Raw genomic sequence first — 23,242 nt, forward strand, 5'->3', positions numbered from 1 at the left:
ATAATGCTGGAAAAAAGTACAAATGGTACCTAGAAATCTGCTTTGATTTATTAATTACTTTTAGTTTGAGGCAAACACTAAATTAAATACACTGCAGCTGTTAAGGAAGGGACCAAGAATCATATCCACACGAAAGAGGACCTTTCAAACAACTGTTCTAGACACAACAGCTCGCTGTTTTGTTAGTTTTATTACCAGGTTTAAATATCTTTTTTTGACGGGCTTCAGGTTTTCATTTCCCAGGGATTGTTTCTACTGGCAACGACCCATTTTACCTCCCCAGGGCAGCAGCGATCCAAAGGCTGAGCCTGCTGCACCCACACTTAAATGCTGCCCAAGTTAAGCTCTCTAGCCATTACCAGTTCACAAGCCCTGCAGACTGGGCCAAGTATTTTAAATACGGTTTAAACAGCAACCAGCCGGGGCAATGTTAAGACCTCCGTCCTCTCCCCAGCACCGTTCAGCACGCTGCTTTTCGCTGGAGAAGCACCGCAGCACCCCAGGCTTGCCCACGCTTCAGCTTTGCTAGTGCTGAGGAACAGGAAAAGCTTCTCGGCCCAGCCTGGCACGCATGCGGCCCCGGACACAAAAGGGGCCGTTTCTGGCGTCGCCTGCCGCGGCTGAGGGAGCGCCCAACCGGAGAAACCCCGCCGCGGCAGGCCGGGCTGCACCGAAGGGCTTCCAGCCCTGCGAAGCCCTGACCAGGAGACGCGGCACGCAAATAACGCCTTCCCCCCTCGGAACGGCCGCCCGCACGGACCCGCACGCTGGCCAGGGGCGGGGACAACTCTCTCCGCTTCCCGCTAAGATGCTGCGGCCCCCACACACCCCCCGCGGGGCCGCCCGCCTCCGCGCCCCACAGCGATCCCCTCCGCCCCGATCCCCTGAGGCCGCTGCGCCTTCCTCCCCCCCCTCCCCCCGCCGTGAGGTACCTTCCCCCCGCAGCAGCCCCCGCGCGCCCCCGCCTAACGGCCGCCCTCGCGCCCCCGCTCGTGCGGCGGCCGGGGCATCTGCGAGGCGGGAGGAGGCAGAAGGCGGGGGCGCTGCGAGGCTGGCGCCGGGCCGGCTGCTCCCCCCCCACCACCGCCGAACGCGGCTCCGAAGCCGGGCCCCCTACCGCAGCCAGGCGGGCGAGAGCACCTCTGGGTAACCCCAGCACCGCGGCGGGGCAGGGGGCCCGGGTCTGGCGGTCCGCCTGGCGGGGCTGCCCCCCACGCCCGCTCCCCCTGGGATGCCCGGAGAGCCCCAGCCCAAAAACTCGCCTGGTCCCGCTCGACTCCACCAGCCTCCCCGTAGCCCGGTTTGCCCCGGCCGGAGACCCCGCAGGGCCCCGGGAGAGCGCGGCCGCAGGCGTGACGCCCCCCATCAGCAGCAGCGACCCGCAACCGTGCCGCGCCCCCGGGAACCCCACGCCCGCGAACCCGGCGGGCAGTCCCACGCCGCGGGCAGCGCTCACCTGCGAGCGCGACGGACCCATGCTGGCGGCGGCAGGGCAAGCACCACGGAACTGAAGGTTCGCGCCAAAGCGGCTGGGACCGCGGGGGGCGGGGCCCGGCGGCGCCTTTCCCGCGCTGGCGCCCGTGTCCTGGCAGATACAGCCGACACCCCCTGGGGATCGGGTACCCGGCGTGCCCGCCCCGCGCCCGTCCACCCACCCCTGTTGAGGATCTCGTTAATTCTCCCGGGGCGCCCCCGAAGGGGCTAGTGCGGGGGCCCGCCTTTTTTTTTTAATATATATTCGGGGTGCGGGATTTGTGGAGCTGCAAGGGCCTGGCCCTGTGGCGCGAAAAGCTCCCGGTCGGAACGCTGCGGGACTCGCGTGCCAGAGGGGAGGGGCGCGCGCGGGGGCCAGGTCCGCCCCGTGCCGTGCCGCCCCGCCCCGGCGGGGTGAGGGGCTGCGCCCCCCGGCCCGGGCAGCCTTCGTAGGCTGTAACTCTCTCTCTTCCTAAACGTTTTTAACGTTACGTGCCGAACCGGGATTTGTTTCTACCGCTCTGAAATAAAACCCGCAAACCTGGCTGTCGTCAGGGCAGAGGGGGTTTCTCCCCCAGGGAAGGGCAGGGGTCTGTGTCCCCGCTGCCCCCAGGGCTGGGGCGGCCTCCCTGGGCACCCTGCGCCCCTTGAGGCCCTGCAGAGCCTGGGGCTGCAGCGGCCCTGCGTTCAGCGGTGCCTGCCAAGCGGGATAGTAAAAGTGCACTTAATTAAAAAACCCACCCAACGCGCACGCTTTCCAGTGTTGCCCCAGTAAATGAAGCGTTATTTGCCAGCGCACCATGAGCACAGCATTAGGAGTGAGATCGCGGGTGACGCCCGTTGCCTCTGCTCCCTTGGGAGTATGGCAGCGCAACAGGATTTTACAGAGAAGTTGGCTGCGTTGCTCTTTGCAAACAAAATATTACGTGAAGACGGGCCAGAAGAAAATAAATCATCGGTCACTGTAAACCATTTTATGTAATGTTTGTAATATTGCATTAAATCAAATACAGCCGTTAAACACAGCAAAATAACTGCTGCACCACCAGTATTTGTCAGCAATAGTAACGGGAGAAGCCCTGAAGAAGCTGTATGGGATTTGTGGCCCCGGTATTTGCTATAATGCTCTGTTTATCTTGTGGTTTGAGCAGGGCTCAATACCAGCGCAACCGTAGCTGCTTATCATTTCCAGGTGCCCTCCCGACGGCGGGCGAGTCCCCGTTGCAATCGGCGCGAGGGAAGGAGGCCCCGCGCACGTGCAGCCCGCATGCAAACCTGCACCCGTGTAAAGCAAACCACGAATCATCTCTAAGCCAAAGCCTGTAAATAGGCTACAGCACAATAGAGTACAAGAGCTCTCACGGAGGTTTTCTGTTTTCTGTGGGCATTATTCTTCCTGCGCATGCTGCAATCTGTCATGTAAAAGAATCTCCATTTTAAATAAGCCTGTAATTACATACTTACCTGCACCGCTGGCTTCTCAGCGCACGCACAAAAGCAGATGAACTAAACCCAGTTCTCCGGAGACCAGACCACACTCGATTCCTCTAAATCCGCATTAGTGGAGGATTGCCACCCAGATGGTTTCCAACTAAGACAGCTCAGTTGGGAAGGGGGATGTTTCTTGAATTTTGATGTAGTTTTACTTCCTTCAGGAAAAAAAAATCTACAAATACTAGTTTACTTACACGTAAGAAGAGATCCAGTTTCTCAATAGTAACAGCCCTTAACAACTTGAATTATAATTGTCAGGATTTTGCTAGAAAAGTAGCCAACCTTCACAGCTTTTAAGAGCATCTTGTGAAATGGTACAGAGTACTGATGGGACTAGCTGAATCCATACTTCAGGCTGCAGTTAATTTTCCATTTAATGCTTGATGGAAACAGCATTCTTCAAACAACATATGTAGTCAAATGGCCTTAAAATTTATAGGCCAGAGCAGGGAAACTGGACAGGACATTTTGTGAACTGTATTTGCAGCTTTTTTTTTTTTTAATATGTGAAAAAGAATTAATTTATTGAAAATTGTGTATGTCAACTCACATATTTCACAGAGGATTGGGGAGAAGGGGGCAGGAAAGGGAGAAGAGAAATGGGAAGTATGTGAAGGGCAGGGGCTTCCCTTCCTACGGTACAGTGCAGAGTACCCAAAAATGAAGGTCTGTAGCTGAAGAGATGGCTGCTGGGACCTGCGCCGCTGTCATTTCCCCTGTTTTCATCTCCATGCCCTTTACGCCCCTGTTCTACCCTGCGGGGCCCAGGTGCCCTCAGCGGAAGGGCAGAACAAACTGGCCTTACCACGATGGAAAGAGTTTCTTAATGTTTGTCGAGACGTAGGCAGCACCGCTGTCCTACATCCAGCTATTTACAACAGCTGAGGACGTGCAAAGCTGCACCCAGGTGAGCACACATTTAACTCAAATTAGGCTAATGCAGGTGGAAAAAACCACCCCTGCCCCTTCAGTCCCTCGGTCTGGGTCCTGCATGGCCTGTCCAGTGCTACCCTCAGGGCTCATTTGTCTGATTATCTGGAGTATTTTGTCAGGTGTTTCCAAGAAAATAGTCTCTTAAATTCTCATCTTTCCTTGAAATGAGGTGTCAGTACATGGTAGCGGCCCTCAGAAGACCTGCTAAGGGAATCGGCTGAAATTACATTGCAGATGTGCGGTACATTGAGTGTGCAACGCTTTCTGCATCCGTCTGGGGGAATCAAAGTTGTTTACATATTAGGAGCTTCAAGCAGTAGCAAGAACATGGGCCTCCAACAATAGCTCCATTGTCAGAAACAGTAAATGTGACCTTTGTTCCCCCAGGACTAAGGACAAACGCTGTCCGCCATGTCACCCTGCAGATTTCGGCTGTCGGCATTGCAACACAGCTTTTCTCTCTGGAGGCAGGACTCCCGCTGCCCTGCCTCTGGCTCTCCTACACACTTCCCACACTTTCTGTCTTAACTATGGACAGCACACTTTATGCTCTAGTTTTGGTGTTTTTTTTTTTTTTTTTTTTAATTAGGGCAATACGTTTCTACCTGCCTAAAATAGCATGTGAATACATTAATTGATGTTTGTGTGATGCCAGTAATTACTGTGATGGGACTCGCACATTGACACACATTTATAGATGCAAGTATTTCAGTGAAAAGGAAGAGTTTGGATTCTCACGACCGCAGAGTACCTGTAGCACAATGCAATATCACATATCTTAGCTCCATAGAAAAGAATAAGATTGCAGCCACTAATGACAGTAATTAAAAATTTCTGTAAGAGCTGTCCAATCACCTCTTCATCTGAGCAAATTATAGTGTGTTACTGAAACCGTTAGTGCAATAAAATGAAGCTAAGAACATTTTGCATTAAAATAATCAGACATTGATTTATGATGTAAATTGTAAATCGGTAACCTATAACACACGCTAATTGTTTTTCTCCCTCTTGAAAGGTGTGTTTCTGTAAAAGATCTGATCAAGCATATGTATTTGTTCACATGTCACCCTCCAGTGGCTAACATTACTATACGAGACATAAGAAGGTGTATAATCATGGAACTTGCTATTGATTGCAACCCAGAAAGGACACTTGTTCTTATACAGAAGCAGGAGGATGGCCACTTTTGGAGATTTAATTATAGACCTCTACATGTTTACTGGACATTAATTTTTATGAAGTACTTTTTTACTGTAAATACTTCAACGTTATGCTCTGATAGGTAGAACCAGAATTTGTAAAATAAATGTAAATGTAAATATTTAGCGTGCATAATCAGTTTATAGCCAAGACCAACTGTACCAGCTCCACAAAATACCTCCACAATGCAATTAGTATCTTTTTCCTTTTTTCTCTCTCCAAGGAAAAAAAATTTTCCCCTTTTAATTTAAGAGGTTTGTATCTCCTTGTGCTTTGCTGTAAGTTCCTTATTAGGAAAGGCTGAGTGCAAATGCATCCTGCGTGTTGAATTGAAGGTGGTCATGTCTGATCCTATTCGATACCGTGTTTCTTTGACACAAACTGGTGAGACCGTAAAAATGGAAAGAATAAGAGAAGGAAAACCAAAGGAATAAACAACAGCCCAGGGAGAGAAAGAATGCAGTTGATAAATGCCTCTAGGAACCTATATTCATCATCCCACTAAGAATATGGCTGAAATGTGGTCAGTTTTGATAGAAATCTTAATGATTATTCCAAGTGTATGTTGTAGGAGATCATTCGGAGCCCAGAGCATTGTGATTATGGGAGTGTAATTATAATGCTCATTTGAGTATCCTGTAGCCATTCTGCAAAATGCATAGCAAAAAATGTTGATCAAAAGTAGCTGTTGTTGATATGCAGTAGCCACTTATAAAAGCTCAAGATCCCAGCCCTTTCACTCTTGGGCTTGGATTTATATTTCCCTTTGAAAACACAAAATAGATTAAGTCACATCATAAAGAAATTGCTTACAAAATGTTCTGCAAATGCATAGCTGTGGGAAACAGGAGGCTATCAGAAAATAATCAAAAATGCTTACTGCAGTCTGGTTTTTTGCCCTTTTATACAAGCTTTGCCACTGCCTCTTTGTGAATGTTGATTTGCATCACCTCCACCAGCCTTCAGTGAGATGCAGTTGCTGGGAGAGGATGGGAGTGGGGGACAGGCGATGGCTTAACTTTCTCCCCAGGGACCCGGGGAGCTCCTGGCAGCATCCTCAGGAGGGAGGAAGGGGGTGGTGACAGGTAGAAAGCCTCCCCTGGGGCTCACTTCTGCCTGCCAGGGGGTCCCCAGGGCACAGCTCAAGGTTTCAGGCTCTTGAGTTTTTTCACAGCATGCAGGAAATGCCCTCTCCCTGCTGCAGAGAGCCCACACCTTTCTTGTTAAGGCAGGAAAATAAATGTGTGTGTTGAGCCCCAGGTATATTAAGCCACTAAATTCTACAGAGCTCAGCGTTCGTGTCTGTAGCGTGTCAGCACCTGCAAAATCGCCTCCTGAAGTTTCTAAGAGGAGGCAACCACCCTGGGGATGGGTGGGTGGCTGGGGTGGGAGCAGTGGGATGCGGCTGGGGGGAGCGTGGATGGTGCTGGGTGGGAGCTGCAGAGAGGGGCTGCACGCTTTTCCCCCAGCTCTCAGCCACCCCAGGCTGCCGCTGCCTCCCAGCGCCGTTTCTCTGTCCTCTGAGATGTTCATCTCAAATGCCCTGTATTTACACGTACTCAAGCGTGATCTTGGCAGACCCTTATTAGTGTTATTGCTGTAATAGACTTCTCCTCCATAACCTCTAACTTTTTGCAACAAACTGGCTTGAACTGCTAAGCTTTGGCACTTCATTAGATAAGAAAATTATGTAAAAACCCTTCTATGGTGGACACATATACAGAAAATAATCCTGTCAGATGTAATTTTCAGAGGTAGCACAGCTATTTGGTTCCATTTTAGTGATGTGAGATGTCAGGAGGTCTCTCGGTTTGGGGTTTTTCCACAATTACAAAAGCAACTGCCCGTCTTTCCCAGCCCAAAGTAACAATAATAATAATTAGGTCAAAGTGTATTCTCTAGCACAATCAAAAAAATCAAATGCTTATCTTTGATGGTGGTCCAGTGTTCTTGGCAGCAAGTTTATAGAAAGTATTTAAATACTCAGGGTTTGTTCCTCAGCAGCATCAGCTGAGCTGGAGAGGAGGACAGTAGAAAAGGGTGCCCCGGCTGGGGGCTGTTGCTCTGAGTGAGGAGGGAGGGGGCACGCAGAGGGTTTGGGCATCTTCTGCTCCTTAAATCAGCTCAGCAAGTTGCCAGATCGTGGTTGGTGTGTGGGGTTTTGGTGTGTGCCCAGAGAGGGTGGCGTTGCTGTCAGACATGGCCAATTACTAAAAAATAATCAGTGGGTTAGAAAGAGCAAAACCGCAGTAGCAAATGCTTTCTTTAAACAATGTCCAAACCCACACAGGTTCTCACAGGGCGTTAGTTCAGCCATGGCAGCGCTGGGGGGAAGTGGGAATGGGCGCTCTTCCTCCCAGCTGAACAGGAACTGGGTTTCCTTTTTCTAGCATTTCACAGACATAACCAACCAGCAGCAGCAACGCCCATGAACCCCAGCCCTGAAAACCACCGTTCCTGAGAGCATGGTAGTGTTTTTTCTGCTGGCATAGCATCACCGGGATCCAGGTGTAGATGGGAAGACAGAGGGGCCACTGGCATCCCTCCGTGCTGCAAGCAGGTCTCAGCAGCATCAGCGCAGGATGACCAGGTCTCGTGGTCATCCCATCCCACCTGGTCAGCCTGACCAGATCCCCCCCAGCACGGAGGTACAGCACACCGTGGCAGCAGTCGGACAGGCTGAAACCCTGGCAGCTGCGTTCCTCAACAAAACAGGGGCGGACGGCCATCCCATCTCCCCTCTCTGACCATTACTCCTGTTTATCCTCCTGACCAGTGCAGCACAGGCATAACATTTCAGTATGTGCTTTGAAATCAATACGAGGCCAAAGCAACAACTAGAAATGTTGCAAGAGAGACATTACGGTGCTGGCCAAATTGAACACTGAGCTGGGTGAAATTCCTGCCCAGGCCATAAAAAGTGACCTCTGCAGCTCTGCTGCCCTGGGATGGATTGATGGGCTACTCATGTCACAAGGGGTTAGCGTGAGGAACGGCCTGGGGGTGTTTATGATTTTGGGGTCCCTTGGACTGTTCAGTGGGCTGTCACCTCTGCGACAATCATCCGTCTGTGAATTTCCAAAGGCTCTGTAGGAAAAGGAAAGGCTTGTGTGAGGGGTTGACCTGGGAGATGGGTTACTCTGCCATTTCATCTCTCCCCACCCAGGCAGATGAGCAGCTATAAAAGCCCTCTGAGCTACCCCTTTCAGATGTGCCTTCAGCTCTACCAAGCAAGCTGCATGCGGGCAGCCCCCTCGAACCCTGGCTGCATGTGAACCAAAGCGGTCTGTGTTTGCAGGACTGGGCAATGTTTTTACTCCAGGGGGTCTCACATTCGCGTGCTGCCCGCTATGTTTAGGAGCAGAGTCTCACAGGCACTGGAACCACCAGCTGGTTTGCAGCACAGCACCATACATGCCTCTGACCTGCAGGAGACGGGGAACACGCACCCTGAGAGCACAGTCGCTGCTGTCGGTCCCTCTGCGGAGCAGGTCCCCGGGACACTTGCCTCTTACGACCAGTCCCTCTGATGGTAGTGGCAGGTATCCCAACGCTGCTGGGGAAATTTGTACGCTTAGGAAGCCAATATCCACCAGGATCAGACCCAGTTCTGGGACAGCTTGCCGAGCTAAAGAACAATGATTGCTAACCTCAGTGTTAAGTACCTGCTTTCCATCCTCCTGTTTTTCTTTTCTTTTCTTTTTTTTTTTTTTTTAAAGACATCCTTAGGTATATGGGAAAGACCAAAAAAAAAAAAAGTTTAAAAACCTGAACTACACATTTTGTTTGCAGAAAAAGAAAGAAGTCTCAGCCACATTTTTGCTCTTGCTGTGAGTACATCAGCTGCGGGGGGAAGCCTGTAAGGTTTCAGAAAACCAAGGACGGTAATCTGAGGTTAACCTGCTCTTCCTGTCTGAGCTGAGCACCGCTTCCTCCCTCCCAAGCCACCAGCAGGGCTTAAGAGCTAACCGTTGGAGAGAGATGCTGCTGTTCACCCTGAAACCATTCTGCAAATGTCTGGCATCCAGAGGGAGTCAGGCAACTCTTGTGATTCCCACAAGATCCAGGGTAAAATGTTGCTGAACAAATAAACAGATTCTGCGTAAGCTCTGACAGTCAGAGTCTTGCACTTTAAATAAAAAAATAAATAAATTGTATCTGATTTTGTAAGCATTCTCCCCATTGGATGCAAAAACTCACTTTGGATGTCCAGTTCTGACTTTTCCTTCATGAGTCTCCTGCTATTTTTCATCATCCATTCCAGCAGCCATCCCAGAGCTGGCTTCTTACAATTCAAAGCATTTTAAACTGTGGAAAAGGAATATGCAGGTACCTTTGGGGGATTAAGAAAACAGCAACATCTGTGCATGGAGATACGAAGACCAAGAAAAAGGAGAGCCAGGAAGACAAGGGGCAGCTCTACAGCAGTGCAGAGTCAGCCGTGGAGGGAGGGTGTAGCACTGCCGAGGATATGTGCATGGATGGATGGCAGTGTGTCCAGCTCCTAGTGTGCAATTCTAGACATACTGGTACTTAAATATGATTGGCTTTAACAGACTTGGAAGAAAACCCTAAGAAAATGCAGCATGGCTCCTTTCCAAAGAGCAGACATTTGCTGAGGTGTGGTTCTCCAAGACAGTCTGATTTTCCACATTGCTGCGCATGGTCTTCTAGCCAGTGGTGGCTGTGTGTTGGTAAAACATGGAAATAAATTGCTCAGCTCCATAAAGTACTGGGAGATGAAAATGTAAGCACGTTTTGACTTGTAATGAATTATTACCAACACAGGGAGTAGCCACATTAAGAGTGGTAAAAATGAGATGGAAAACTAGATCTTGCTGAGGTTTATTTTTTTTTGACAAGTTCCCTCACTGTTGCTTTAACCAGCAATGCTGGTGCAGCAAGAGAGTTTCTAATCAGTCACTATTGCATGATTGTTTAATTTTAATAGGCATGGTCAATACCATCCGCTCCTCCTTTAAATACTAATGAACACTTTAATACAACAGATATGGACAGACAGTACATTACAGATTAAAATTAGGCACAGCATTAAATTGCTTACAAACAGCAGAGGAATCCTGCCGGACATCTTGACAATCAACCACAGGCAACTGATAAATCTTGAATTGCCACCACCAGCCCACAGTGTCTGCTGGGTAGGGCCTTGCTTTCAGGCTTGTACAACACACTGCAATCCTCATCACCCTGGAAGAGAAATGTACCCTTCCAAACTCTTGTCATTTCTTTCTAGGATTTGTGCAGGTCCAACCATGAAACAAGATCTCGCTTCCTGAGATGCATATCCAAATTTTAATAACACATGCACATTTCTAGCAAGTGCTCTCAGGTGCGGTTACTATCAGCTGGTATTCTCCAGCCCATTTTGGTCATGGTAAGAAATGTTAGAGAAGGATCCCCAACCTAGACAAAATGCCAGTCTCCCACTAAGTTGTGACTGAAAAAAATCCAGTGGTGGATTGTCCACATCCCCCAAATTAGTTGTCAGTAAACCAGGGCCAGAAGCTGGGTTACACACTAGCTTTCCACCAGTTTGAAGCCACAAGAAAGCAGCAAGCTTTGTTATCACAGAGCTTCATGTGCAGCCTCATTCACTTCCAGGTAAAGCTATTTTTTCTGCTCTTAACTGTTGTCAGAGGAAAAGGTGCTTAAATGACAGAGATTCAATTCCTGACACCTGGTATCAGTTGTGTCTTGCTCCATTGGGTTTGGTAGACTGAATTAATGAAATGTGAGTCCCAGTTCACTCTGGCAGGGATTGGGAAACCCGCCACGGGGCTCAGCCCTCATTGAGGCTGGTGGGAGTCAGAGAGAGGAGAGCTGCATGTGCCCCCAGGAGTGGCCTTTGTGTGGAGCAGGGAATTTACATGTCCTTTTGAACGTCCAGTGACGGGGCTATGGTGATGGGAGTCATCGAGGGGTGGATGCACCAGCAGCTCCTCCAGCATCGCTCACAGCTGCGTGCCGGTGAGCACTGCCTGGCACGGATGCTATGTAGCACCTCGTTCAAACACATCTCTAATTTACAGTTTCTTGGCTTTCAGAGGGTACCATGCATTGCTTTGGGTTCAGCTTCCTTTATCTGTTTCTTCCTTTTTTTTCCCCCCTCTTGCATCTTGGGAAACCCTAACTTTTCTTTTTTTTTTTTTTTTTTCTTTTTAATTGTGTGAAATCAACTTGGAGTGAAAAGGCCAAAAAGAAACTTTCTGATGACAAGTGAGTCTACAGCTATGTCTTTGTTCTCAGTGGAGCTAAAGACCACATTAATCAGAAACTTTGCTGACCTTGTCTTTACTACCTGAAGACTGAAAGACAAAAGCAACACAGTCTGGCCACATTTAAAAATTCAATTTAAAAATGCCTGCTGCACAGGGATAAACATTATCATAGATCTCAGTGGGGTTAGATGAACTATGATAAAGACAATGCCTTTTTCTCCCTCTATTTTTATTTTTTCCCCAAAAGAATAAAGCCTAGGTTTTGTTTCTCCTTCTGATTATGACAACTGTGTATGTGACAGAGTGTGCTCAGTGGTGTGGGGGCTTTCAATAAAGAGCCAGGCGAGAAAGTCCCAAGAGGGGATGGCAAGCTGGAAGTGGAGAAGCAGAGCTACTGGAGTGGACCTGAAGAAGAATCTCCCTGTGTTCCTATTTTTTCGGACTATGCTGATCTGATAAAAATACTACCTCTTCCCATAACCTTGGCAGAAGCAAATTGAACAAGGGGTGAGGAGACCCCACTCAGAGCCAGACTCGGCATCTGGAGACATCAGCGAGGCAAGGGGAGTTGTAGCAGCACAACTCCTTCCCTAAGGATGAAACAGAGAGCCTTTCGTTATGGCACCTGGCTGTGCCTTACTGAGTTTATTATTGAAATATTAAGCAAATCAGTGGATATCCAGTCAGCTGAGAACACAAACAGCCAAACAGAGGGGAGAAAATTGAATGAAATCCCTCGGCGCTGACCGTGCCAGGAAGAGAGGCAGGCAGCTCTCCCCTTCCACTGGCCGGCCCCGGGGCTGCAGCAGCCACAGAGGGAGGTGGCATCCCAGCTTCAGTGCGGCGAATTAAATAGGAGGGGGCTTATCTTCACTAGGTTGAACGTTCAGTTAAATAAGGGGCAAATTTGTCCCTCAGAACGTCCTCCGGCCCCGCCAGCTCCCCCTGGGCCTCTCCTTCCCCGGCTTGCCGGCAATTTGCCTGTGGGGCTTCTTCGCATGCTGCACCTTTATCCACCCCCCCTCGCTGACCCTGCTCTCCCCTTCGCCCCTCCTGGGCTCGCTCTCCCCCTGCGGGGGCATGCCCGGGATGGCCTTGGGCTGGGGGGGGCTGCGGGGGTACCTGCGGTGCTGGGAGGCCGGGGGGGCCACCGGCGAGGAAGTCCTGTAGGCTCTTCCCGAGTGCCGGGGGGGCACCGGTGAGCTGGTCCCGCTGTGCCGCCCGTCTGAGGAGCTGCGGGAGTTACCACTGTGCGAGGCCTTTCTGCCTTTGCCAGCAGACCTGTCCCTCTCTGAAGGGGTGTCAGAGGCCGTGCTGGAGGTGCTGCTGCCTTTCGAGTTCAGGTGCAAATTCGAGAGGTTTCTCATCAAACTGTGTGAGAGGGGAGAGGAGTTTCTGGAGTGGCTGATGGACATGAACTGGTAACTGACGGGACCACGCGTCCTCCTCACGGCAGCGGCATAGGAGTCCTGGCTGCGAAGGTAGGGCAGGTAGTGGGTGACAGTGGTCGGGCTGTGGGGGTGGCCATGCTGGAGAGAAATGGCTTTCGCTATTTGTTGCATCCGCAGTGTCTGCATCCACTGGCTGTCGATGCCTGGCAGGGAAATGGAAATGGAGTCAGTTTTCTGTGAATTGATGGAAAAGTGCCCTCTGGTTTGCTAAAGGTGTGAGGTTAAGGTTTCTCTCTGAAGAACCTCAACGTATCTCAAACCACCCTTTCTCTCCCAGCCTTGCAGCAAATAGTACTAGGTTTGAATATGTTCAACATTATGGTTGAACATAATGTTGGACTTTTAAAATAGCAAGTGATGCAAATATTTCTGATGCCAGTGCAGATTATGCAGCTTAGACTAGAAGACACTTACTGAACCATCCATATGGCTGCTCAGGTGGGTTCCTACTCCCAAGTACCTCCCAGCGTTTTCAACCCAACTTGGTTTTAAACATTTCCTGTGATGCTCTTGGGAGCCTCAGCCATTTTCTCCACAGCTTTCATCGCAAAAGAGCCTGGAGACCTCCAGAGTAGACGTGGAGCCAGCACCCTGAGGCACCAGCACCGCTGCAGCATTGTCCCCCACCTGCGTCTCTCCCAGCTGGTACGGTCACACCGTTCACAGCCGAGCACAGAGATGGAGGCAGTGCAGACCCCAGAGCAAATCCCTGCTGTGACAACGAGACTCACCTCCTCTCGCTCCATTTTCTCTTCGAATTGCTACACACTGCAACAATCAGAGCCACTTCAGTTGTTGTTATTACTACAAATTCAGAAGTCAATCCACTTTGCATACTCCAGATACTGGGTCTAAGCCCCAGCTACACCCCTCCATCTGGCTGCATGCAGAAAATCCAACTCTGTATATGGAAAAGCCAGTGAAGCAGCAGGCTTCAGCCAGGATAGCTCAGACAGTGCTTAACTGTGAGCAACTCAGGGTATTACAGCTCCCTCACACCTACTGTCACAGCCCTGGGGTTGTAACAAAAGTTGTAGCTCCCAGAGTTCAGACTGAAGCGCTTTTGAAAGTCAGTCCTGTGGATTGCATGAAAGCCTATAGCAAACACAATAGCTGTAAATTTTCCATTTGAACTGCAAGGGCTGCCTGGTTTGCTACTTTATGGGTAGAGCAGAGACCAGGAATTCCTCTTATCTGAGGCCACAGCTCTGGCCAAAACCCCATGGGGAGCAGCTTAAATAATTTTGCTCTAGAGATATTTGAATGATTTGTCCTTACAGATTGCTAACATAATTTCAATAGGAAAGCGCAACCCTGCCAGCTTGCAGCAGAATAAACGCGACCAAAATGTTATCATCTTTAGCAGAGGACCCCAGCTCCTCTCTCGCCTTTCACTGGTTTTCCAGGGAAAGACTCCCGGTGCCATGGGCCCTCTGCCTCTTGCTACAGCACTGCATCTGCCCTGGGGAGTTTTGTGGGAGCTGGGTAGTGGCTCTGTCCTCCTTGGGATTGCTCCTGTTAAAATGTAATGGATGGTCTCTTCCATTCCTCCTTTCCCCAGACTTTGCTTGAATCACAAGAGATTTAAATCACTTCAACTTAATGTCAAATATCTCAAAAGGAAACTGTCTTTCCTGTCGAAGTGCGAGTGTGACACCGCCACAGCAGGTAGCTCCGGCTGCACTGAGAGATGAGCCTCCTTTCATGGAAAGACAGATGGGAATTGCCTTCTCTGCTTCTTAAACTCCTTGAAAGTCACAGTTTCAAAAGAAACAAGCATACTGAAATGTACTTTCTAGACACCATCTCCTCTACCATTCCCATGTGCCCTCCTACCAGGGCTGTGGATGTAAAACACAGACCTCATCAACCTGGAAGCAGCAGGCTCAGAACTTGAATTTGGGTCTGTCTTTGTCATCAACTCTCAGGTGGCCACCACATGCCCTGCGGGACCAGTGCCGATGCTGTCCTGAACAAGGGGCTCCCGTCAGTGCCTCAGGCTGTTCAGTCCTTGCTCCTTATGGCCAGCCGCAGCTGCCAGCCCAGAGACCAGCTGCCCAGTGGGGACCTTCCAGTGTGCCCCAGCCTCTCACTCCAAACCTCTCACGGGCTGGGGGGCTTCTCCCTCATATGGTCTCTGAGCCACCAACTCTGTACACTGAATTAAATGCTGTATATGGCAGCCTGCAGAGGTAATACCTTCACTGCTGGTTATTTTAGCCTCTTTGATAGGTATTCCCCTTACCTTTGTGGTTGGATTTGGTGGTGTTTTAAACCTGGGGTAGGTGGTCTGGTAAAGAAGACAGGCCAGAAGGTTTGCTAGAGCTGAGGCACAGCTTTCACGCTGGCTGGTAACCCACCTCCTCTGAACTGTGCCTATTCACTTGGGTGCTGACAATACATTAGTGCCACCGTGTAACTCCTCCATGTGCCAGAGGGACAGACAAGCTCTCCCACTGCTCACCGCAAAAAAAGGAAAGCAGCTCAGCTTACTGCAGCAAAGCCAACCTGTGAAGATACAACACCACACTTTGGTATGGCTGTATGGCTCATCACCCCAAAACCAGGGTAACCTCCATCAGGAGAGCTAATCTGCAGTGAAGACATGCTCTAGGTCCCATCTGCATTACAAAACACAGTTGTGTTGCAAAGGGATCACAATTGCTTAGGAATAAGAGCACCCATTTTAGATGTGTCTATAGTCTAAACCCAGCACCTCTCAATTTACGAGGACACTCTTCTACATTTGGCAGTAGTGCTACATAATCGGAGAAGTTCACCCTCTGCTGACTGGTATCTTGCTCTCTGCTGCCCCTCAGCTGTCCCAGCCCAAGCATTTCTGCAGCTCTGCTGTGAACTCAACCAGAAAAACAGCTTTGGCTAACAAACACCTTTACAAAAAGAACAGCAGATCTTAAATGCAAAACTGTGCTAGAGTCAACTGAGTTGAGTTTGACTATGTCAGTGGCATACTTCAATTAGGAAATGAAGACTGCAGTGTAGAGCCCACTGTATTATTAAATGTATCTCACTGAAGCCCCAGAAACCGTAACAAACACTGTTCCAGAAGTCAGATTACGATGAGCCAGGGCTGGCCCGAATGGGCGGGCTGTGCTGCGGAAGAAGAGTGCAGTGGGAAGATTTCCACTCTTCCTCACAGCAGAGATGGCCATAAGGAGCGCCTGTGGTGTCTGCTGGGCTGGCAGTACGTACCTGTCAGAACAGTGAAGTGCTCACAGGGGGCTCTGCCACCCCATGTCCAGCTTCTGAGGCTACAGCCTTGGGATGTGTGTGTCCCCTGCAAGAGGTCTGGCCAGAGCAAGAGCAATCTGCACCCACACATCTGTTCCAGGAGGTGCCCTGTATCGGAGTACACCACCTGTGCAAAGCTGCCTGTGTGCTGGGTGGCCAAGAGCAGGAGGGAAGAGCTGGCCAAAGCACTGAGTTGGGTTGCAGGGAGAGAAAGCCAGGATAAAAGCTACTGAAAGCACTGACTCCCCAAATCCTCAAAACAGCTGTGGAAAACTGCATTATTCCCAACAGACAGAGGGTAGATGTGTGTGATTGTCTGCTTTCCCAGCAGATGCCTCCCTGACATCCTGGTTGAGAAACACACCCCAGGCCCTGCACAGTTTGTGTGGGGACTATAATTCAGTCCAAATCCTTTTGCTATGCCAACACACTTGACTCCACAAAGCTGAGCACTCTCTTGTCTTGGTGAAGAGGGGCAGATTTGGAAGAGAAGGGCGGATTTGCCAGCTGATCCCCTGATCCAGTCTCCACAAGCAGACTTTGGAGAAGAGCAGGCCTGCTGTTGTGGAAGGACCACCACATATGTGTAAACATATGCCAACAGAGAGGGGAAGAAGCCTGGACCATAGGCAGAAACACCGCTCCCAATGACACTGGAGGGGATTGAAAGATTGATCCAAAGCTGACCCAAAGAAGGGGTGAAAAAAGTGTCAGTATTTAAGGCTGCTTACTACTGGAAGATGTGAAGCATTCAGGGGTTTGGAGCGGAAGGATCTGAGCTCTATGTCTGCTGTTGATGTGCAACTGCAAGTGACTACAGTAGGCAAAAGATTTGTAGCTAATTGCCATGGACTGCTTCCAGCATGCTTCCTATAGGAGCATACAGGTTATCCCCCTTAAATCACTTGGTGATATAGAACATGTTACTACCCAAACTTTAGCCCTTAAGCTAAGTCAGACATGCCAGGGGTGCTCCTGCATGCATCTACGAGGACATCAGAGGGACCACAACGCCAGCTGACACCGAAAGATGATGCTCTGTTGTTGGAACAGAATAATGGCACTGATTTTTTGCTGTTCTCCCTGTATACACCTTGCCCATGTCAGCAATAAAGTTTGTGTGCACTGACTTACTTGAGTCAGATCTGCTCCGTGAATTCCCCTCCGAGTTGGGGAGCGAGGTCTGTATCATGAGCTGTACTGTCTCAACCTCATCCTGTGCTTTCACCTTGCTCCAGCAGATAGCTTGGATGTGCCTAGTGGTTTTGGGAGCTCTAACGTCGCTCTGCTCAAGAAAGACATAACATGCATGAGGATATAATGCACATGAGGACATAACAACACACAACCCGCTAAGCTCTCCTATGAGGGAACTTCCACTAGTGCCTGGGCGGCAGCAGCGTTTTCAATACAGAGTCTGTTTTGCAAAACCACTTAGCCAGTTCTCAAGTAATTTTAGACTCTAGATAATTTTGGCTGGTATTTTGTGATTATGCTAAAAATGTGGTAGCGAATAACTTTCAATTCATGTACCATGTGGAGGAAGGATCTGAAGGCCTTCCTCTACAAACACAAAAATTAATTTCCTAGTTATATTAATGTGAGTGTCAAATGGGCAGTGCTTTCTGCTAAAAGATGTAGGACTAAGCAGGTATTTTTGCAGGGGGACCCTCCACAAAACTTTCCGGACATATCAAGCTCTTCAATTTGCTGTTAAGAGCCTACGATCCTGTGAGAAGCTTCAGGCTGAAAGAAACTACTGTTCTTCATTTCCAAGACAGGCACACAAGGTGCAGGATTTCCTTGTCCCTGCTCAGGACAGAGCTGGAATCTCAATTATTAGCCTCCTTGTGATGCACAGCATAGGTCTTTATAAAACACTTTTGTAAGTAACTGCAAACTTTTTACAAAGGTTAATTTCTATCACATTAAATTGTCTTCCAAGTTTTATTTTATCTTATTTTACTCTTGACTCTCATTTTCTTTTTTTTCCTGTTGCTTCCCAGCTCTCCTAATTAGCACTTAATTGAAAAGATAAAAAACACAGTCTCTTCAAGTAATGCAAACAAGACTGACCATTACACTTCAAGCAAAAGGAATTTTCGTCCTTGAGAAAAAGAGCCATCCCAGGCAGCAGTCTGAGGACATTGTCTCTGTAAACCTCGTTCAGCTTTTGCTCTGAACTTTAGATTTTACAATTAATTACAGGCTGCTGAGACTTGATTATAGGATATAACAAACCCAGAGGATGCTATTTCCACACCTCCCATGTAGGTTTTATCTTGGATAAACAAGTTTTTTATTTGTTTCTTAGAGCTTACCTCATACGTAACAACACATTCTACAGACTGGTGTTCTTCTATCCCCACAATCCATTTCTCCATTACAAATGGTGGCTGAAAAAAATATGGTGGGAGTTTTTTAAGGTGCTCTTCATCTCCTGACTTGTCTCTGAAACACCTCAAAGATATATTAAACATTTGCCTTTTGTTATCTGTTTCCATATTGTTAACATCAATACTTTTCTTAAAATCTTCTGACACAAAGCAATATATTTTGGAATTATTTACTTCCTTGTTTACAGAAGGAAACTGAGAAGAGATTTCTATAAATAACAGACAGTAGGTAAGACACCATGGAATGTTTTCATGGGGGCATCAACCTTTTTCAGTTTTGTGCATGTACAGTTTTTTTCTGATAGGCTGCCAGAGGCCAGCAAGAACAAATACCTAAAGTCTCGGAGATATTCCCTGACAGATATAAAAATGTTGAACTATGTGAAAAGTTAAACTTATTGCATATGGTTATTATTTTATTTAACTTTAAGCCTTTTTGGTTTTTTTAAAGAAAAAAAATTTAAATGTCCAAGATTAAAATTAAACATAAAACTATTTTACAAAATAATAACAATTTAAAAAATCCCATCAGTGATGTTCCAGAAATCACTAACTATAATAATACTATTAGCATGAATTAAATATGAGAATCCTTTTTTTGCAAAGACTCCTATTTTCATGTTGTCCTTAAAATTCTGACTTTTGAGAATCTGATTTTCAGTTTTTCCTTTAGAAAAAATAACCAAAAGTTCCCCCAAAATTTTGCCCAAAAAATACACAGTTAAAAGCATTCAGGAGTTTGGGGGATTTTATCAGTGCACATTAGAGCAGCATTCTAATTGGTAATCAAGTTGTCTATTTTTTCATTTAGATATTTATTTTGTTAGCTATTATCAAGTGGAGCATATTAATAAAACCAAACAATGAAAATAACAGCAAACAGAATGCCCTCTGCACTGACAAAGCTTCTGTTGCTTACGGTAAAAGGAGTCCAAATGCTGGCTGGTAAATATTGAGAGGCAGGTTCTGAAATAAGGTGAAAAGCCCAGTGACGCTGAATTGCAGATGTTCAGTGCTGTACTGTCTGTTGATGAGTTTCAGTCTTTGCAACCCGTTGTTGCATGAAAGAGGGAGTTTTAGAACCATGTAAAAGTTCTAAAACCATGTCAAAAAAAAAAAAAAAAGAAAGAAAGAAACAAAGAGAAAAAAACCCCAGACAAATCACATGAAGTTTCAAACTGGAACGTTTAAATCACTTTCTTCACTTGAAAAGAAAAGCAATTTTTTTGAACATTCTTTTCTTTTAAAGGGGTAATAAATTCAGAGGATATAACATGGAATTAAAACAAGAAAATAGAAATTAGTTCCTTCTCTTATTTTTCTATTGTTAACATTATTGTCAGCTTAAAAGAGAACCAAAATACCTAACTCCTATTATGATACAAATCTGTTTAAAATGTGCATTTTATTTAAAAGCTGTCAAGAGATTGAGCTTCCACAAGCACAAAAGTCGACTGCTGTGGTATTTTAATGTCTTTGTTTGAGATCTGTGAATTCGTGAAAGCTTTAAGGCTGTAAATACCTTTGTCATCTTTAAAATCTCTACATCAGGTAGGTTAGTGTTGAATGTCACATCTTTTATGTAGGTTATTGCAATTTCATCCCCGTCCATCTCCATGTACATTTTCCATTTACAATCCTATGAATAATAAAAATAGAATGCTGGATTGTTAGAATACAAATAAAAAAAAAACCCTAAAATGAAACAAAACTGAAAGCCAAAACAACCCAAAACCTAATTCTCAATATATGGGGGGAAAAAAATAACCCAATGAGAAAGATAAGGAATACATACATATTTTAGGATACTGTTTTCCAGTAAAAGTGTTGATAATGGAAAACCCTTGGGTTCTCTTGTTCTCTCTCCTCTTAGCTCACCCTGAGAGACAGTCACCATGTTGACAGGTTGGGATGCCTTCAGAGGTGTGGGTGCCCTGAAGGGCCCCAGGAGGACAGTGGCTTCACCCACCTGGACAGACAGCCCGTTCGAGCGGGCAGCGCGGGAGCCCTGCACACCTGCGCGGTGGCGCAGGCAGCCGTCACCCCTGGTCACAGCCAGTGCTGGCAGCCAGCCCAAGGACATCTTCCCGGTGAACCCAGGAATAAATGACCAGAGGTTCTGTGAAACACTGTTAAGACAGTTGCTCAAATAAAGGGCAAGGGGGTGAGCTGGTTATTACAGCTCAATTATTTCAGATACTGAGTGTCCAGCAAGGCACTGAGCATCCTCAACTTCTGCTCACCTCCAATTGCACTATTAATTATAAGCAAGGTCAGCTGAGAAAATAATCATACTGAGTCTAAGTGACCAAAGCAATGAAAGGTATCCTTAAATAATCCCATGAGCTGAACATGGGACCAACATCCCACACTTTGCACAGGTATAAGCCTGCAAGAAGTCGACGGCTCTGGCAGCATCCTGCAGGACATCCCACATGGGCTCAGTCCTGGGACTGGGGTCCACACTGTGGCCAGAGGGGCTCCGCTGGGTACCCGAGACAGCCTGTCCCATGATGCACACCAGCCAACTTTTGCTGGTGTGCCTGGCAGGTGCTTTAGGGATTAGATACTGTCCAGTACACTGAGCTCCTCCAAAAATCAGTCCCGAGGGACAAGAGGGCTGCAGTGAAGCAGAGTGTCTCCATCTCCATGCAGGAAGGGGGCATCTGCCCTTCACAGAGACAGGAGCTCCTCCAGACATGCCAGGGCTTCAGGATGTGCCCGCCACGTGCCGCTGGCCGGGCAGGTGTGGTCTCAGTGCTTGTGGGAGGCAGTCGTCCTCTTGATTCTGCTCAGAAAATGCAAAAACTTTCAATGGGGACACAGATGGCCGCTTAGGGCCAAGGGCTTGCGTAAGCGGTTATTTGCACACACAAACGTACAGCAGCCTAAAAAGTATCCGTTCGCACATGTGATTATCTGCTAGTGTTTGCACGTGCATCTCTCATAAATGTAACGTAGGAGCTCAGCCCTTAGAAGTCTCAAAGCTTTCAATCAGGCATTGAATTGGCAATTCCAAGATAAAAGAAAACTGGAGTATAATCATTTCCGAACTGCAACAACAAATTATGCTTATGAAAGCATTTGGCCCTGTGTGTCCATCTGTCTCCATTGAAAGCTTCTGCGTTTTACGGGCAGAGTGGACGTGCAAGTTGGTTTTTGCATCACCCCTAGTGCAAGTTTGAGTGATGGGAACTGCGGTCCAGCGGTCGGGGCACTGGACCGAGCCTCAGAGGCGCTGAGTTCAGTTCCCAGTTCTGCCATCGGCTTCCTGTGCAACCTGATGAGGCGCCAAAGTTACTCTGTGCCTCCATTTCCTAATCATGGACTGTATCTCTTTGCACATCCTTTTTCTGTCCTGCTGTTTTGGGTTGTGAGCCAACCCAGGGTTACGCCTGTCCTTCCTGGGTAGGTACAGCATGACGCACCAGCCCTGATGTCGGCTGAGGACCGTACGTGCTATGTAACTGAACAGCAACAGCAAAGCGAGTTGTCTTTGACTCCTCCTTGCCTCTCAATCTGTGCTCCTCTCCCTGCCCACACCATCCTTGTTGCCAGACTTCCTAAAGTCATGCTACCTGGATTCCCTCCCTATTGCAGATCTAATATGAGGTTAGAGACAACATGCTTGATGACATTTATTAGTGTTACAAAAACTCCTGAGCCAAGAAAAGAACAAAACATTGACATAAAATACTATCCTCCCGTTAATTCAGGTCACGAGACCAGAGCCAAGCACCCGAGAGCCAGAGCCACACCTTCTGCCAGGGCTCCTGTGCCTTCACGACTCAGGATTTTGTGCTGTTCACTCACATCTCCCTGCAGACCAGATCTGACAAACGTGGGCTCGTTTTAATAAACAATGTAAATCAAACGAGCTGAAAGGCTGACAAGCTGTGTAAATCCAAGGGTCTGGCAGGCGGTGGGCACCTGCCAGCGCCCGGCCCCTCGCCGGATCCGCCGCGCACGCAGGAGCCCTCTCCGTGCGGTAACGAATCAGGCTGCCCCACGCAGCTGTGGATGCGGGAGCCCTGCACAAACACCGCCTTCCCCGGCTCCCGACTGCAGCTTCAGAGAAGGGAATATGCTCTCCTGTCCTTCCACTCCAGCCCCCTAACCTTCGGTCCTCCTTGGAGTCCTCTCCAGCCACACCAGCAGATACCAAAAAGGCAAATTACTGCAGTAAATGCACCCTCTCTGGTCACTCAAAAACACGCATCTTGTTTTATTTGGAAAGGTTTTCATTTTGCGTTATTGTAAAATCATCAGTGGAAAGGGGAAAGAGAGAAAGAGAGAAAGGGAAATAAAGAGAGGAAAGAAAGGGAAGAGAGGCTGGGAGAAAAAGAGAGAAGATGATAGAAAAGACAGAAGGAAGGAAGGAAATGGATGGAGAAAAGACAGCAGCTAGGTGAGTTTTGAATCAAGGCACTTGGGAAATATCTAAGATAAGTCGATGGCTACTTGTCTTACAAACTTGGTAACCATTTTGTTCAACCATACAGTAAATAACGCGAGATTTGTGTGCTGCGGAAAAGGACATATTTCCCTGTTTCCCAATCGAGTTCTAGGTTCTTATTTAGCAATGAATAGGAGAGAGATGCTCAGCCACTTAAGCAAAAATTTGGCTAGAACAACAAAGTATACGTGTTTCAATTTTTTGATGAATTGGAACCATAAGATTTCTTGGATCAAGACTACATTTAATGTCAGACGTGTGTGGGAAAATAATTAGGAAATGGCTTGTTCAAAATGTCTGGTTGATAAATATACAAGTCCTTCAAAGAGATTTCCCTGGACAGCTTGT

The 23,242-nt window shown here is 47.9% G+C and overlaps 1 protein-coding gene across 3 annotated transcripts in view; it reads right to left on the minus strand.

The window, feature by feature from the left end:
* Positions 1 to 11,950: 11,950 nt before the first annotated feature.
* Positions 11,951 to 23,242, minus strand: part of MAP3K20 (mitogen-activated protein kinase kinase kinase 20) — a 91,947-nt gene continuing 80,655 nt past the window's right edge. For all 3 annotated transcript variants that reach the window (XM_075756644.1, XM_075756642.1, XM_075756643.1), the window contains exons 17-20: positions 19,961 to 20,077; positions 18,364 to 18,438; positions 17,177 to 17,327; positions 11,951 to 12,933 (exon numbers count right to left, since the gene is read on the minus strand). In XM_075756644.1, the coding sequence (XP_075612759.1) occupies positions 12,254 to 12,933; positions 17,177 to 17,327; positions 18,364 to 18,438; positions 19,961 to 20,077 (1,023 nt within the window). In that variant the 3' untranslated portion in view covers positions 11,951 to 12,253. The remainder of the gene's footprint in view (positions 12,934 to 17,176; positions 17,328 to 18,363; positions 18,439 to 19,960; positions 20,078 to 23,242) is intronic.

This window comes from Balearica regulorum, chromosome 6, assembly GCF_011004875.1.
Source record: "Balearica regulorum gibbericeps isolate bBalReg1 chromosome 6, bBalReg1.pri, whole genome shotgun sequence".
Classification (NCBI taxonomy): Eukaryota; Metazoa; Chordata; class Aves; order Gruiformes; family Gruidae; genus Balearica; species Balearica regulorum.